The sequence below is a fragment of the Sylvia atricapilla genome, chromosome 4, assembly GCF_009819655.1.
Source record: "Sylvia atricapilla isolate bSylAtr1 chromosome 4, bSylAtr1.pri, whole genome shotgun sequence".
Taxonomy (NCBI): domain Eukaryota; kingdom Metazoa; phylum Chordata; class Aves; order Passeriformes; family Sylviidae; genus Sylvia; species Sylvia atricapilla.
The window spans coordinates 40867456-40886209 of NC_089143.1; the positions used below are offsets into that span (position 1 = coordinate 40867456).

The following is an 18754-nucleotide window of genomic DNA, read 5'->3' on the forward strand; positions in this document are numbered from 1 at the left end:
TTAATTTTCATTCATTTGAAACATTTCTGTACTTCATTAGCCAAACCACTGAAACAACAGACAGGGATTTTGTAGCCATGGTGACCATAGTGTTATAAATGATTAGAGGCCAATTCAAAATAAAAGAATTTATTTAGCAATTTTTGCAAAATAAAATTGAAAGGCCACAATAAAATCGGACAACATCGATCGAATGCTGGGTGGATAGAGTTACAGCAACAAAGGTAACATCCAACCTCTGACCACGAATGCTGAGTCTCAGCGTACAGTTTTTATAGAGTTTATTTATCCCAAGGCTAAGTCTATTGAAAGTCCAAATATTCATGTATCCCTTTATTTCCAAGCGAGGGTTTGAAAGAGTTCCCATAAGCATGAAAAGACGATTCAATAGTCTTCCTGGATTTCTTCTTTGGGGTGTTGATTTGATCATCCTCCAGATCCCCCACCAAGATTGATATCAGATGTTGAGCAGCCGTGGAGACCCATCCCTGATGAATGGGCCATCTCCAGTCCAACTCTGTAGTTTCTGTTGCAAATTTTTTTGGTTTCACAGGTTGCACAATAGGCCTTGGAATCTTGGAGGCGTCCTCGAATAGCTTTTAATAGTCCAAACTTTTGATACACAAATTTATACATTACGTTTATCACAATAGGTTTCAGTTTAACTTTCTGCCATTTTCTGGAGGGAAGAAATGTGACAGCTAAACCAGGTGTGTGGAAGTCATGCATCACTAGAAATGTTCTCGTAGAGAGCACTCTATGGAATAGTAGTTTAAAATTAGATTTTTTATTTTTTTGTACAATTAGTTTTGTAGCTTATATTTCTTAAATACATAAGGATTGTCCATTACCCTAGCCCTCGATTAATTCTTATGTAGAATGCTGGTGGTTTTTATCAAATTCTAATGTTATCTATGAAAAAAGTAGTAGTTTTTCCATGTATAGAAAGGCAATTTGCCACTACCCAGAAGTTGTATCAACTAATACAAAAAACATGACAGTTGAAATATCTGACTATTTTTTTTTCTTTCTGTTGAAAGCTAAATGCTTTCTCATTCATAAAGATATATACGATTTTCTCATAAGATTGATTTTCCATGAAGTTGGTGGTAGGAGTGTTTGTATTTTGACGTCAGTTTGCTTTTACATATTTATTGGAAGAGAATAATCAATACTATAGCAAACTGTTTCTGGAAAGACTACTGGATATAAAATTGAATCTGTGTTACTCAGGCTTAGCAGGAAAACTATATTTTATTCTTTTTTTTTCCTAGGAATTATATTTCACAGAAAATATCTTTAAGCAAAAAAAAAATGTCAGCAGTCAAGTTGCTTGACTGCATCATCTCACTTGGGCATAAATTTTCTGTGAAACTAATCACTTATATATTTGTTTGAGTGGACAACTCTGCTTTCGCAGGTATTTTTTAATAGACATACATTAAAAATAATTCTAAATGGACTGTTCATGCAGACTATTTTCATATGTCATGATGAAGATTTTTGATACTTCACTTTTCCATATATTTTTTTCTTTTCTTAGAGCAATATTCTCTTCTTAAAGAGGTCTGGAATAGCATTTTGCCTTTTTGTGTCTGTACTACCTAGCTTTCAGTGGGATTTTTCATATTTCTATATATTTTGGGCTAATTCTGACATCTTTAGAAAAAACTTTGCCGAATATATGGAGCAGATTAGATCATTCTGCTCTGAAAAAAAAAAAAAAAAGATAGGACATGTATACACAATGCATGGGGCTCTGCATCACTTTTAGCTTGCTTAAAATGGCAAAATTAAGTCAGGAAAGTTTAAGCATAATTAAAATTATTTTCTTCTAGCAAAGTCTAGAGGGTAATATTATTTATGGAAACATTGTTTTTTAAACTCTCTCCTATTATCTCTAAAATATTTACCTTTTGTTGGCTTTTTGGGGGGAGGTTGTGGTTTTTTTGGTCTGTTGGTATTTGGTTTTTTTCCATTCAGAAATCCACATGTGGGTCATTGGTGTCAAAATTTGTTAGCTAAGTGTCTCTGAGAGCTGTACTCATATATACAAACGTGTAGTGTTTTGTTGCTCTTTCTGAAAGTCTTGTAAATATCATATCTCACATTAATATTCTTTACACCATTACATTTCATGTTTTTATGTTTCACACATGTCAAGGACATGTAAATGATTAGTATCTTACTGCTTTTGTAGAAGAAATTGAATGAGGAATTCCATATAACAAAAATATTGTGATATTCTTCTAAATATATTTTTTCTAGAAAGTACCACTAATTAACAGCTTGGATTACAATACACCCACATGCCCTTTGCTGGAATTTTAATGCCTGAAAATTTCTCAAAGCCCCCACAGTGCTCCTGTACTGGGTTTTTCTGTCCTGAAAGCAGCCCACATAATACTCTCATTGGTGACCGCAGCAGTGCTGAGTTTTAGACATCACTAAACATTCTTGAATAGCATAAAAGCCTTTTCTGTTTCCACTCTGCCCCTCTGCAAGCAGGAAGCTGGGAGAAAGCAAACTGGCCAAAGGGGCATCCCACTCCAGAAAACATTCTGGGAATATTGGTGGGTAAGACATGGCCCTGTTACTTCTGCTGTTTTCCAGGAGATGGGGGAGGGCCATCTGCCTGCCAGTGGAAATTAGTGAGTAAATTCCTTATTGAATTCCTTCTGAATTCCTGTGACAGTGGGCAAGTGACTGGGTGGGCAGTTAGCTGACATCCAGGATCAACCCAGCACAGTTCCTTAGTAACAACTGGAAAAAAATGGACAATGAAAAATATATTAGGAGCAAATGTTTCACATCAGTAAAACTGAAAATACTCGACATTTCTTTTTTAGCTTTTCTTGAACAGAAATGATGATGCACTTTAACCATATGGTTTAAATGCTGCTCAATATGTGTGCTACTTTTTCTAGTACAGGTCCCTGGGGAAGGTAGCAGGAAGACATCACAGATTTATCTGCAAGGAGGTCTTTGAAGTTAAAGACTCCAAGAAAACAGTGTTGTTTCAATGTCTAACACAGAAACTGAATATTATCTGGACTATAGTATGCTAGTTTTTACCGTAGATAATTGAATTACCAATTTCGTGACAGCTACTTGATCAAGGATGAGTTAAATTTTCTCTTTATAATATTGTTTCATACAGAGGCATATTTAATCCTAGGGAAAGCCATATATACCTATCAAGGAAACAATAGTTTTTTATTATACTGTTAGCTCAAAATGGACAAATGTGTTCTTCATATGAAAAGTTGCCAAAGAGGAACAGTTTTATTGTGTGATATAGCAGTTAAACCTTGCTTCTTGAAACCAAATCCTAACAGCCTTCCTAATTTTAACTAAGTAAAAGGAAAATTCTAATCAATAATTTTCTCAAATTTTTGTTTGTTTTGATCATTGTGGCTAAAACTAATCAGTTTGGCTTTTGAATAACAAAAGGCTGTTATTATTGTTAGGTTGTTTTGTCTGACTGAGAACTAAGCTATCCCTTTGTGATATTCATAAAGCCTTATTTCAAATAAGCATTAAAATGTGTGAAAGGTTGTTCAGACTATGACCTTTTCAAAACTGCTGTCGCTGTGATGCACATTTCCTGCTCTTGGTGACATTGGGTGATGTGTTTGGCAGAATAGAGGATTGCCTGCTGTGCTGCAATTGAAAAGCAATCAACCATTTGAATAAAGGTCCATGTATCTGTGACGAGGCAAACGTGTAAATTTGTTTCCTGCTTTGTGTTAAAGAAACTCTTTTTTGCCACTGGTTTGATGTTAAATGAATTATAAACATTTTTCAAAAGATTAGGATAATATGTGAGAAAGACAAACACAGCTAATGTTAATCAGAGGTAAGGATTTAATTGAAAATAATAAATTGCTGGCTTGAAACTGCCTAAAGAACATCACTCTGTATTTACACTTAGAGCCAGCAGTGCTCTTAATCGACATCTGTTCAGCTGTTTGAGTCAGACCTGTGTGCATTTTCCATTCCCCCTGTGTAAGGCAAGTAGCAAGTCTGGAGCCCACAGACCATCTTATAATTTTAATGGTCACTGGTCAAATACAAGGCAGGTGATGAATGAAGGAGATTTTTATGAGGTTTAGTATTGTGCCCAAGAATCCCCTCCTAGCAGTGAATGAGAACTGGGCAACTCTTTGGTTGTCATGAGCATGAGAATTGTGCTTGCTAGGATGGAATGTCACCTGAGGGAGCTGGCGGGGCCCTGAGCAGTGAGGTGGCACACAGGACCTTGCTGTGTGTGCCCTGTGCACAGGGCCAGAGCACTGCTCAGCGCCACTTGGGTGGTGAAACTGAATTTGGTAAAGGCAGAAATCTGAATAGGCACCTCACTGTAGGAAAGGCTCTGTAGTGGAGCTGTCACAGGCATTTGCTCTGATATCAAACGAGTGTTTAACAGCCCTGTTAGTGAGCAAGAAAGTTTACAGAGGCAGGAAGACATAGAAAGCCTTTGTAATTGCAGAAGGCAGGGGCAGGCAGATGCTGAACCCCCTAATGTGGGCACCTGGGGAGGAGCAAGCCTATAAAGGGGTTGCTGCAAGGTCAGGCGAGGAGCAGGTGAAGGCTCTGGAAAGGGGGAAGAGTTTCTGCCTAATAAGCAAAAGAGGCTTTTGTGTAGTTCTAGTTGTATTGCAGTTTCTCCTTGTTCTTTTATGTGGTGCTTTTGTTCCTGGTCTTCAATTTCATTCAAGAAAAGGAGGTATGATTTGATTTTTACTTTCCCGAAGAAACTAAATTCTGTGAATTTTGCTGAAGATAGCTTATAAATGTTGGCAAGAAAAACAAATTCATGTGGACAGAGATGTTAACCTGACTGCTTCTGGCTGACAGACACACTTTTATGGGAGGTTTCAATGTTTCAGGTTAATAGCTAGGTAATTCAGCATTTGCAGATTGCCATGATATTACTTGGTATTATTTTGTTCTCTTTTTTCTCACTGTAGTTTTTGCATATTATTTCATTTAAAAGTGTGGCACTTTCTCCTATTTTCTTCCAACTTACCCTTTATAGGGCAATAAGTAAGTTACTTTATTTGAATATTCATCCCTATTCTCTTAAATGTATTTAGCCTTGACTCTTAAGGTTGAAAAAATCCTATGCAGTCATAGTGCTAGTGTCAATTTCTGTTAGTTGGCCCTCACTGATAAATACTGAGCCCACCAGAGGACCTCAATCAAGTTCTATGCAGGTGTAAGTCTTTACGGTGTTCCCAGTGCTTCTACAAGGAAGGAGGGAGGGGGCAGAAAAGGGAGGTGTGTATCTGAGGGCAGAGGGGGCAGGCAGGGAAGAAGGGAGGAGAGGATGGTATGAGATGCAGCCAATAACTTCTTTTACACATGGGCAGAACAAACTTTTATATGAAGTGCTCTAGCTTACTTGGCTGGTGCTGAAAGAAAACCATGACACTGCAAGATGATGGTGACCCATGTGGGTGATTTTCTTCCACTCCTGCAGGTAGGAGCAGGGCTGAGGGCTGCAAGGGGCTGTAGCTGCAGCTCCTCATCCTGCCCCTGCATGGCTGTGGACCTTTTGTTTGACCTCGCTTTCCACCCTCCCGTCTTTGAACCGCTAGTTCTCTTTAGTTTGTTAAGATATGTGCCGTTGTGTGGTGGAAATTCATTACTATATTCATTATATTGCCAATTTTTTGAACACTTTTTTATTTACTCTCAAATAATCCATTATTCTCTTTACATTTTTTCCTCTGCTCAAAATATTCCTAACCAAAATAAAAAAGTCTAAATTTCTGAAGAATTTAATATACCAAAGGTTCTGGATAATGAGTAGTGAAAATTTAGTGTCATGTTTAGTCAGTGTAATTACAAGCTGTTCTGGCTAGTAAAATAAAAAATTGTTAAGGAACCGTTGGTAAAATACTACAGTTCAAAAATAGAAAAAGTCAAGAGCTTTAATATTTATGAGCAGATTCTCACAGTTCAAGCTGGGGTCATGTTCAGTGTTAATGCCCTACAAGTGTTGATGGTAGGTGGTGATCGATCTCATTTGCTATTAAAACCTGAGACTACACTGAACACTTACTAAAATAAGGATTACAGTCTTGGTTGGGACTTTCATAGATGGGGCATTAAGTAAAGATACAGCTGTAGAGGTGGATTGTCATTTACAGGATGGTTTTAAATAGAAAAGAGGGGAATGGGACCACAAGTCTTTTGACCCCAGAAATTACCATTAGTTATTTGCACACAAAATATCGGTGCATTGCCTTGAAAAATAGCTACCACTTTGTTTTGCATGACATGTGGGTGATGCAGCAAGTTAGGATAGAAGCCATGAATGTAAATTATATTGTTAGGGAAATAAGAAAACAGTCTGAGTTTGTGAGAGAATGCTCAGCATACAGAAAGCCTCTGTGTGTGTGTGTGTGTGTTCCAGCCCAGGGCCAACTGTAGAACATGGTGATTCATACTCTCATGAATTTCCAAAGTTTCACTGTGCAACGTTTCTTTAAACTGATTAGATAAAACGTGTATTTTTGTGAGTCTTTTGCATGCTAAAACATCAGCTTAATTCCCAGATGTAAATGAATCAAACTGTGACCTACAGCTTGCTCAGCTACAGATGCTATTGAAGTAGCCTTTAAATAGAAAACCTGTATGAGGAATCCCAACTGACAACTTGAAACTGTCTTTATTAATTTTTCTTTTCTTAAAAGTTAAAACAATTTTACTTTCTCTGCTGTCTAAAAATAAAACCCCTCTGCCCTCCCATTTGGTATCTCTTTAGAATTTTAGATTTCAAAAAAATGAGAAAAATCTGTGTGACTGCTTTGACTGTATTGGGTGTAACACAGTTTTAGTGATGGTTCTTAAAGTGTGATTTGTTTTTTAACTTAAGACTATGATAATTTGCATGTTTCCTGACTTTCAGATGGAACAAAGTACATTTTGTTTCCTGTAGTACTGTAGATTCTCTCAAAATATGTAAATATAGTATTTTTTTAGCTGAAAATTCAGAGTACATAGCTCATATGGGTACACACTTCCCTGTTTTTGTTCTGTGGCATTTGACAAATGTAGACTTGCCTATCATCACATAATCAATAACAATTGCTGGAAAAATATTTTCATTCATGGGTAGATTATTTGTCATCCTATCTTACTGGCTTTCAGTCTCTTAATATTGAATACACTTACCTTTGCAACTAAATTATTGAATTATATCTAAATATGGCATCCTAAGTTCTTCTCAGACTAATTCAGTTTCTAAAACTAAGTGCTTAGATAGAGCAACAGCCTTCTGAAAAGCTCAGTGTTTGTGATGATGATGGTCTCCAGAATGGGTGCTGCACCCTAAGCAGTTTTATCCCTGGACACTTAGCTGCACTGACATTCAAGAAACCCAAACAAACAACCAGATAAATCCCCTAAAAACCCCCAACAAACTGAAAAATCCTCGTCCCATTATCAAGGTATCAAAAGTATACCTCCAATAAGAATAAATCCAGGAATGAAAGTAATGATGTCAATTTCCTGATGGTGATCGAAATAATCAGACATTTATGAATGGGCTGCATGTCACAGCCCATATTGGTTTAAAATGTGGTTTTTCTTTTGTTAATGGCAAGATTCCTGTAGCTTAGTAGCATTTCTGTTCCAAGATTAAAATTGTGGAAGTACCTTTTTTTGAAACAATAAAATGAAGGATTTGCCAAATATAGTGATTAGTGCAATTTGGACTTGAAAAGCAGGCAGAAGTTGATTTTACTTGAACTGGGTTTTGGTTGTTCATTTGTTTTTTTTTTTTTTTTTAACTTACATCTAAACCCATTTTTTGCTATTTCTCATTAGCTTTTTAGATTGATTGATTTCTTTACATTTTTGTAATTGGGTACACATTCAGTTGAAAATTATGGCTGTGAGCATTTTGTCACCTGTTTTGGAATTACACGAATTTTATTGATTTCTTTTCTGTGAGTGATCTGGTGATCTGGTAATTGCAGCTTGGTGGGCTGTTTCAGAGTCCATTTCTGTTTTTTCTTTAATACATACTGTAAACCACTGGAAACATTACATAGCTGCTCCTTCTCAGTACAGAAGAGTGCCCATTAAACATACTCAAGATTAAGGCTATAACTTAACACTGACTGTAGGCTTCAGATTGTATATGGAGGAAGAATTCTGCTTCTCTTGAGGTCGAAGGGAATTTTACCACAGACTTCAGTTGAAGGAGTTGCATGCAGTGATGTATGCAAATTTATGTATAGTTTTAGAATAGTTAATGGTGTAAAATGAAGACGTATATAAAACATTTAATAATAAATGCTGTTTTTCATTAGGGCAGACAAGTTGCTTGTTTATTGCTGTACATAATTGGTATATGTTGACAAATACCAGTGTTACAAATATCAATATATATAATGCAAATTATTCTCCCTTATCTGAAAGAAGGTGTTTTGCATTCAGGCATTAGATTCAGTTATATTACTAAGATGAAGTCCCAAGAGAAGTTTTAAATGAGTTCTGTTTTCATAACATACAGCACAGTACATTTTTGAGTCACCACACACCTCTCAATAATTCAGAGCAATTGTCAGATTGAGAACTGAGATCTTTATCTTCAAGTCGGAAAGCATAAATAATAGTGGTTTATGTACTTTGTCCTCAAACGGTAACAATTCCATCACTTCAGAGTTCTTAGATTCTGTAACATGAATACACGACCTGTGCTGTAAAGCACTCTTGGATACTGCAAAGTTTTATTTGAACTTAGCTTTAGTATAAGGGAGTAGGGAAATTGAGTTTGCATTCACTTCTGTCAGTTAATGTCAGTTGCTCATTAGTGGTGATACATCAGCACAAGGAGGAATGCTTTCAAAAACTTGCAGGAAAATTTTAATGTTGAGTTGGGTTTTCCTGTTTTGAGTAATTTTGGTACATGAACGGGTAAACCACCATCAGTCTAGTCTTGTATAAAACTCATGGGTATAAAAATCACTGCGTCATAGTTATATCAGCCATACAACAGCTGAGGTGAATATGTAGTCCTCTCAACTTTGTGCTAAGAATTGTTATCAGGTAATATAGTGAAAGTGTGTCATTAGAGCCAAATTTCATGGTTGTATGCTTTCTGTAGTACATTTGTCTAGAAAATCTGTGCTGTGTGAGAAAGCAAGAAATCAAAGCATGGTTGTCTAATAGACCCATAGGCTTCAGAAGAAAATGTGGTGAGTAAAGTGGTTTATTTCTGCCACTGAAGTGAAGAACATAAATTCTTACTGACTTGAAGAAATGTGTGTCAAGCTATAATATTGACAGATTAGCACTTCACTATGGAAAATGAATCTAATCCAACCAAATTTCTACCAAATTATGCATTTGCTTCTTCATGCTATTTTTATATGGGTTAGCCAAGGACGGATTCAGCTGGGATGTGAGGATAAGGAAAGTATTGCAAGGAATTAGAATACCAGGTGTTTGTTCTGGATATTAGGAGTACGAAGTGAGAGAATAAAATTAAGGAACTGTGAAGGGCAGTGTCTATTCCCACATTTGGAGACATTTAAGTATTTTTATATATATTTTATGACACAATTATGTTATCAGAAAACCTATTTATTGGTAATTGCAATTGACAATTCTGCTTTCATTTTCATATCATTTTCACATCATACACTTTCTCTTGCCAAGAAGCCATATTTAGTTCTATGGCAGTCAAAATGGAAACTGGGGATATAGTAGGGAAATATTACTGTGCACAGAACTTCTCTTTTCACTAAGAGATCTGCTACTGACAGCAATGCTTATCTTATGTGGTAGCAGCAGCACAGATAGGATAGAAAGTGGACAGATCTGGCTTTGGTAGCCTCATGTAGACAATCCATTTCCTTATTTTAGGAGCAGAAGGAACTGAAGGTTGTGGCCAGCAGAAACTCTTCTATTTCTACTGCAGCATTCTTAAAGCTCTGTTTGCTATCCAAATCACATTTTTCATCATTGAGATACCACTAGAAGTTCATGTGACTCCTTCTCACTACCATTCACTTGATATAACAGTCCTGCTCTTCCATGCTCTGTTTCCTGAAATGTCACTGTAATGCCACCACAGAGGTTTTGTCATTTTTTGTTTTTAAATTCTCCATACTGATTCAGAGCCTTGATTCAGCTCGATTTATTCTCATGGATCAATCTCAATGTATGAATGTCTGTTTGATCTGCCTGTCAAAGTTTGTTGAGCTTCTGGAAGATGCTATTAATCACATGGTTTAGATTCAGGTACTCAGCCCTGCAAGGACCACAGAGTTAGATTTAGTCCTTATGGGTCCCTTCCAATTTGAGACATTCTGTGGTCTAAATTCTAGAGAATACATTGTTCAATTGCATGCAATAGTATAGCAATCTTGCTGTGACAAACTTAAAAATACATTTAAAAAGTCATGATTTACTATGCATTTTTAGTGAAGAGTAGCTTTTGTTACTAGATCTTGCTCTAAATTACAGTTAGCTTATAACAATGATTAAAAGTACAAAGGTCATGATAAAGAGACTAAATTTTTTTAACATCAGGCTGGCCAATGTTTAATATTAGTCAGGGATCTAACAAAAGACATAGTAGATGTAGACTTCATTTACTCAATTCAGTCCTTTTTGTATTTTGCATGTAATTAAGCAGAATGTAATTATTAAATAAAAACTCTTTCTTTTCCCCCTTTTTCTTAGGGTATTTTGGTCAGGATGGCCATTTTGGATCATGTGAAAATAAGTACTGTGGTCTGGGCAGACACTGTGTTGTGAATGGGAAGACTGGCCAAGCCGAGTGTCTGTGCATGGAGCACTGCAAGCCACATTACAAACCTGTGTGTGGGTCTGATGGAGAATTCTATGAAAACCACTGTGAAGTGCACAGAGCTGCCTGTCTGAAAAAGCAAAAGATCACCATTGTACACAATGAGGACTGTTTCTTTAAAGGTAAGCATGGCTGAACAATATCTGGAACATTGCTATTGGTTATGTGTTTTCAAGCTGTTCAATTAAATCTCTATAGCGTCTGCACTGAGTGTACAGTGAATAAATCACTTGAAAAATTAATACAGTAAGTGTTGCACTCCAGAGATACCTTATGGATTTTTTTTTTCCTTTTGTTTATACTCAGTGCTGTGGGCAATCGCTGCTTTTTAACCTGAATAAACCAGTAGTCTCTTGGAAACTAATCTATGGCAGCTTGCTTTACAAATGTGGTTGCTGACTTCATTCATCTAAATGTACTTATATCCCAAAGCCTGAAGGATATTCATCTTTGTTGCAGGAAAAACAGAATTTAGGATTTCAGAGGGATTTTGGAAGGTTGCAGGACCTACGCCTATATTTGGTGTTCAAGTTGATAGATCAGATCAGCAGCTTGTTCTTGGCTAAATTGGTCTTTCTTGCTTTGAGGTTGGATGATGAAAAGTTTACTTGTGTACTCATCAAAACATGCAAGATTAGTTACTTTTTAATCTGCTTAATGCTAAGGGATGCCAGCCTTAATTCTGAGAGATACACCCCATGCTAAGCATTTTATGCTGACAGTGTCAACAATTGCAACATGCTCTCTTTTTTGTATAATTTGAGCACACCTTGCAGGTTTCTGGAACTCTGCCAGTGCAGACTTTGAATATCTGTGGCAACTTTGACAGGTTTTGAGTGTGTTTTCACTGGTTAAAAAAAGCTGGATGACTTTGGTGGGATGGGAAATTTTTTACTAAGTCTGTTTTTTATTAGTCTTTCTAGTGCTTCCTGAAAACGTGGTAAGCTCAGCAACTTCATCAAAACATGCTGAGGTGCAGGTATCCATAGGTTGAACTGGGAGTGTGGAAGTCTTCTGAACTTCGTTCAAAACTAACTGTGGATGCTGTATAAAATTGATACATCATCACAATATATAGGCCATAAGTACACAGCATGTGTTCTGAACTAGTGGAAAATTAAAATGAGATTCTAGGAATATAACATGTAAGGCTTGTAAGGAATGGTTTATGCAATAATTACAAAACATGAATGCTTCCATCTTAACAATCACAATCTCTTTTTAAAAAACTCTGATGATGTAGTACTCTGATAGAAGAAGTGACAGTAGAAAACCACAGAATGGTTAAATGTATGGGACTAATTTCAGTTCTTTAGTATGATGCATAAAACACATAGTTTCAGAGCATGTGTGGGAAAAATTATAGCATTGCTACATTTTTTCCCCTTAGAAAAAGAGAGATTTATTTATGGAATGGAGACAGTACTTCAGGTAGAAATATAATCCAAAGGTTACTTTAAGTTTGGTAGCTCATCTTTGTTTATAGTTCACCATGCTTCTTTCACACTTGTTGCTGTGGACCATAGAGTGTCTGAATGGTGTTTCACTTTGGACACCTGATTTAGATGCTGGATTAAAAAAGGAAAAAAGGAGGTTTTTCTTTAGTCAATTAGTCTTCAGTAAAGAACTAGGTTATCTGAGTGACTTTGTCGATGATGCCTTCTGAAAACTGTTCTTTATCAAGCTCCTCAAATTCTCTAATTTGGGCTATAACTACATGCCTAAAAAGAATCTAAAATATTTCATTTTCCTCCTTCTTTCTCATCTTATGTTGACTTCAGTCATGTTAAACAGATGAGATGGGCCAATTTTTTTCTTTATATCATTTCATGTATATGGGGCCTATCAATCTCAATTTCTTCTGTGTTAACTTCACCTGCTTCATTGCTGTAATAGGGCACAGTGTTGTTAAAGCATTGTTTCCTTTTGTGACTATCTTCCAACATCTTCTGTCTTTTGTAACTGTCTTCCAACATCCACTATATCTATATGGTAAAGGGGGCAGAAGATGTCAAGTTATTTTTATATGATTTCTTTCTTTTACAAAACATTTCTAAGCTAACCACTTCAATAAGATTGCCTTCAATAAAACTGAAGGTTCTGCCGGTTACAGGTCAAAAATATTAAAAAGCTAATAGGAGAAAAACCCTCAACAGTGCTCCTCTTGGATAGAAAAGGTGAACCCCATCACTACTGATGGTGTCAGAAGGGCACTGCCACGTGTCCTCCTTGTTAGTTTAGCTGACATCCTCTAGCACAGATGATCTCATTTCAAGGAGCTGTTTCTGAGACCATAAAAATCCAAAGAAGATCACAAAACAAATATTATGAACATTTTGTTTAGGCTTTCACAGTAGTCTGAACTGGGGCAGGGTGTGAGGGGAAGCAGTGCCTGCAAGATGCTGTTACATGATAGCACAGTCACTGTCAACCATGACTATATTATGACAGCAGTGAAGTGTTTTAGTTTGTGGTTCATTGCTAATCATTGATTTTCAGATCAAACTACTGTGTACTTAGCTGCTTTCTTTTTTTCGTGTGTATTTTCTCTCTTACAAGGTCACACTTTGAGGTATTTGTGCCTCCAGTCCTCATACTGTGTTCTCTGTTCTCCCCTCTTCAGGGGAAAATATTTTTTGATGCAGAAATTTAAAGTTTTAGATTGGATATGGAGCTCAAGATGAGAGAAGCTGAGAAATACACCTTATTTAAATGAGTAAGCTTATCAGAAAACACTTGCATTCGGTTTCTCGAGAATAAAATTTTGAAAGCTAATGTTCTCTATAACCAATTAACATTACAATAGTAGTTATAATTATTTGAATAATACATCTCGTAACCAAATGATTTATAGTTGATCTCAAACATCATGAGTTCTACTTAATGGTTTGAAAATTGCTCTTTTAAACACTTACATGCTAAGTGGAGTTTAAAGATTGCCTTGCTAAATGAGAGAGATCTTTGGCTTATATGTTGAAACTCCATTAAAATCACTGAGAAATGTGTGTTTTAGCTAAGCTGTGCGTAGAACACAGACAAAAAGCATCAAGTCCTTTACAGAGCCATTTCTGAAACGTTTGATAAATACATTTTGAGGTAGTGAGAGCTGTGTTAAAGTGATACTCTGGCTGACATCCTGGTTTTTTAAACTGAAACTTCAAATTCTGATCCAGTATCTGCTTTTTATTGTAGCTTATTTACTTCCAGATTCATTGGACTACTTCCTTTTTTTCCTTTTCTCTTTTTTTCCTTGTCACTTGCTATCTTTATTTCTTCCTTCATAACAAGTTAAATCACCCCTTTTTCCAAAATATGTGTGGAATACGTGCTAAACATTATTTGAAAATTTTTCCTTGATGTTTGAGACTGTTATGCAAATGTTATTTTTTTCACATGGATCAAGATAATGGCCATACTAAATTAGAAATTAGTTTCCCTCCACTCCTTCTATAATTATTCCCTCAGTTACTTATTGGCATGTCATGATGCATCAGACTGAACGATTTTTCCTACTGGCTTGGTTAGATGTTTAGATGTCAACTGTGACCCTGAGAGTTAGTCAATAAATTGTCTCAATTTCTTTTCATATAAAAGCAAAATGAATTCTACAGAGAAGCTAATTACTTATAATCCCCTTTTCTATGAATTTAAATTAGAAGTATTTTGTGCACCTGTAGAGTCCTCTGTTTTGCTCAGGTAAAGTCCAGTGTCCTGTAATTGGATGTTAGAGAAGGAAAATTTTTCAATCACTTTCAGAGGAGCTCTTAAGCCTGTACAATCTAAAAAATGTAATTTAAGGTTATTTTAATAAAGCAAGAAAACTTTTTAGAAAATGCTTTGTCATTCAGTGATCTAAGGAACTTTCTAAGAATGATATTCGTATCAAGGAGAAAAAAAAAAAAACAAAAAAAAAGAAAAAAGAGATGGTTAAGTGCCACAAGGCTGTGTTCTGTGATGGGAGGAGCAAACATAAATGATGACCTAAAGGAAATATTAATATCAAAATTCAAAGTTTGAAGCTTAGATTATACATTTAAAAAATTGACCATATGAGCTGGGTAGTCTGATATGCTTTTTTTGTATGCTGGGTGAGTCAGTAGATCATGAAGAGCATGAGCATAGGAGCATACAGGGGGTGGGTGGCCTCTGCATGCTCTCTGCTTCCAGTGTCCTGGATGTTCTCAAGCCAGACCTTTTGTGTTTCAGAGCAGCCTCTGCTGGGTGTTAGAAAATCCATAGGAGCATCTGACTCACAGTGTTTGACACTCTTGACTAACCCCTCCCTGGCTCTTGCTAGCAATACCTTTAACAAGCCCCAGAGGATGGGGATTCAAATGGCCTAGAATTATTTCACTTGATGTCTCCACCCTTGTCTTTATTCTGTCAAGTGGCACTGTGAAATTAATGCCTTTGTGCAGAATTTAGAAGGCTGGAAAAATTATTCTTCAGCTTCTGTAAAGTTCAGTTGGACTCATGTGGGACAATGTACTAGGTTGTGAATGTGCTTGCCACATTCTCAGGACACCAGATAAGCTGATGTCAAGCTATGATTCAGTTAAATCTTTTTGTGTTCACTTCTTTTACTCCATTTTTCTAAACCCAGTCCAGTAAATATAAGAAAGAGATTAAAAACTTCCCATGACAAATGCATCTTGTATTTTCTATGAACCCTGAACTTGTGTATTTTACATTATATTTATTTCCATACAGTGATACACTCAGTCATTATGACAAATGGCAATTTGCTTTGAATCTTCAGGAATGTAGCAAATATATATACCTTTGAATTTTACAGAATATTTGTAGAATAAAGTTTACTTCATATGTAAGATTTTTTCTTATAAGTAGCTTCTGTGATGTCCTTATGATACTAACATTATTTTACTCTTATCTTCCTTTTTTTTTGTCTCATTTTCATTTGGTGACTATTTTCATCTGTTAAAAAGTCCATGAGCTTCAGATTTCCTACTACTATTACTAAAGTATCTAAATATATAAATATGATACTACATTTGCTTTTCTCCTGACTGTTCCTGAAAGACAAAGTAGAAACATAAGTTGGAAAGCTTGCTCCTAATACTGAGCTATTCAGGGCAGAAGATAAGAGTATGAGCAAACCTGGAAAAGTTCAGAAGACATTACCAGGAATGACCAAAAGTAGTAAATGGCTTAAAAAAAGATATGAAGGCATCTTACAAAATCATCAGGGCAAGCTAAGAGCAGATATGAGTAGGCTGCCTTGCATTCCAAGAAAAGAAATAAAAATTATGAAATAAGAAAGCAGGAACAAATTCAAAGAAAGCTTTTGGTGTGACGTACAGCAGGTCCTGTGAGTAAAAGCTACATAGGATTTCAGCAACAGAATGTAAAGAGTAGGGGAGAGCCTATAGACTTTTCCTTTTTAAATAGGGCTGGGGGAATGAGTTGAACTAAATACTAACTGTCCCACCGAAAAGATTTAGATACCTTTCTAGTCTCTACAGTGACTTCAACAGAGTTAGTTCAAAGGTGGTAATTTTAAAATTTTTGTTTGTATTTGTTTTGTGCCCTAGGGGATCTTTGACTGGTTCTTAAAATATTGGCACATTCATTTAGAAGCACTGATTTATTTAATCTTATTTGATGTTCATATACTTCAAAAGCAAGCATATAAATCTCTGTCATCTTAGTTTCACTTCTAGAAATATTTCATCTTGTCTTTTATATTAATCATAAACACATTATTTAAGTTTGATCATTAGCCATCTTTCAAAAGAAATTAGGATATGTTAATCTGAATATCAATCCAGACTTTTCATTGCAAAAACTTTTCTCTAAGATGAGTTTGTTTTTTTACTTTGGCTATCAGTTGGCTTCTCTGTTGAAGTTCTCAAAAAATCATTATTACATTTTTTCTGAAAGGCTGAATTTCTGTATATACTCTTAAGGTTGCTACCAATAAAGTGTCAAGCTTCAGTTGTCACTCCAGAAGTATGTTCAACGCAAGCTGTATAGTGAAAAAAATCTGAAAACATCTTTCAGAACTCAAGGTTTCAGAACTCTGCTTGAACTTAAAATGTTTGACAGTGCATAGGTATTATTAGACTTAGATTAATGATGCAGACCATGATCTATCTACATATCTTTACTTTAGTGTGACACTTAAGAAATTAGCATTAAATCCTGAATCCATGGAGAGATAAAATAAGTATTTGCACATTCACAGGATGGTAAAAATCACTGTTAATGGCAGATGAGCTACCTCTTTCAATGCTTTGCTGGAAAGTGATGCTATAGCAAATAGAAAACTGGATCTTTTCAATACCCTTTCAAACCATAGTAAATTTTAGCACTGTTCCTCTACTCTGCTTTCCCCACACAGTTAATTTTCCTGAGTTCCATTGCTCATGAGGTTTGGAAAATTGGTGAGTTTTCCTCCAACATCTGTGCAAGATTTGTCTCAAATATTTCTTAAATTCCCCAGTGTTGTCTTACATTGCTTAAACCAACTGGCATGCAAGGCCAGCATATGTAATATCTACCACTAGATCTGCAGAGTGAAGCTAAATTCAAGATATTTATGAGAACATACATATAAAAAGCTTAAATTAAAAGTAAACATTCAACATTCCCTGCTTCACCACTGTTGGTGATATTGTATCCCTTTGCAATAAAGTCTTGAACTCTATCTTCTCTTTCCACCTTTACCTTGAGTTCATGCCTTTAAAACATGTGATGAGACAATGACAGTGGGGCAACTCCTGGCCCCATATCTTAATGCCTGGCTTAAGATATACTGCAAAGACATCCTTTATTTTCAGTGTCTGGAGCAGTCCCAATCTTTGTATATCAATGCCTTCAATGCTGGGATAAATCTACTAATCAACTCTAACCTATTTTGTATTCTACATTCATATAGTGATGAAGAGTTAGTGTTCTCTAGATTTCTCTGTACAAAGTTAATCAAGTTTAAAATTTCTTGTAAGATCATCACTGCTGTTTGATATCCTAAAAAGAAATGGGTCTATGGACAGATTTTCACTGGTAGAAAATTTTAAAACTTGTAATTTTTCCAGTAATGATATTGAGTCTGTTCAAAGAAGCTGTATTAACCTGGAAGCTGCATTCTCAAGTCTCTGCCAAGTCACTGAATCAGACAACCAACACTGTAAAATCATCTTCCTTGGAGATATTAAAAAACTGGCTGGATGTGGTCCTGGGCCACCAGCTCTAGGTGGCCCCTCTTGAGCAGGGAAGCAGCAGATGATGATTTCTTATGGTTTCCTTCAACCTCAACCATTCTATGGATAGGCATTTCTGAAAACACATCCTTACTTCTAAACCTTCAACCTGATTTTGAAGAAGCAGAATGTAGCTCATGGTGCTAAAATTCAGCCAGTAGTTTCTGGTACTGTTGAGGAAGAATTGGAGAGATCAGAGGAAGAGAAACAGAAGCAGAGTTCTGGCGAAGTGTAGTTGGTGGACAGAGTTCTACTAGTGCTCTCCTTTCAAACCTGGTAACTTGGGCCTGCAGATAGGGCAGTGCCACTTGCAGGGTAGAATATTCTTTGCTATCCTGATTTTAGGTACTGTCAGAAAAGTCTTGATGTGTTCCTAGCAGTACGAGGATTGTACAGCTATGGTTCAGATCATGTCTCAATTTCTGTGCTCAAATAGCCTTTATAGAAATTTTGAGAAGAGGCAAAAAAAAATCACTGCCCAACTTCTTTTATGACATTCTAAAGTAATTATTGGTATTGCCTAGTATTGAGGGTAGCAAATGTTTTTAAAACTGGAAGAAAACAGATTATTATGCAATAGTGCATAATGTAGTGACAAAATGGCTACTTGTACTTCAAAATAATTAAAGAACTATTTTTTAACTCAAATTGGTGGTATGGGATAGTGAAAATTATTATGCAATAAATCAACTAAGTGTTT

General features: G+C 36.0%; 1 protein-coding gene across 2 annotated transcripts in view; it reads left to right on the forward strand.

Annotated features, from left to right (window-relative positions):
- FSTL5 (follistatin like 5) overlaps window positions 1-18754 on the forward strand; it is a 305571-nt gene that overhangs the window by 108171 nt on the left and 178646 nt on the right. For both annotated transcript variants that reach the window (XM_066317637.1, XM_066317638.1), the window contains exon 4: window positions 10708-10956. In XM_066317637.1, coding sequence (XP_066173734.1) covers window positions 10708-10956 — 249 coding nt within the window. The remainder of the gene's footprint in view (window positions 1-10707; window positions 10957-18754) is intronic.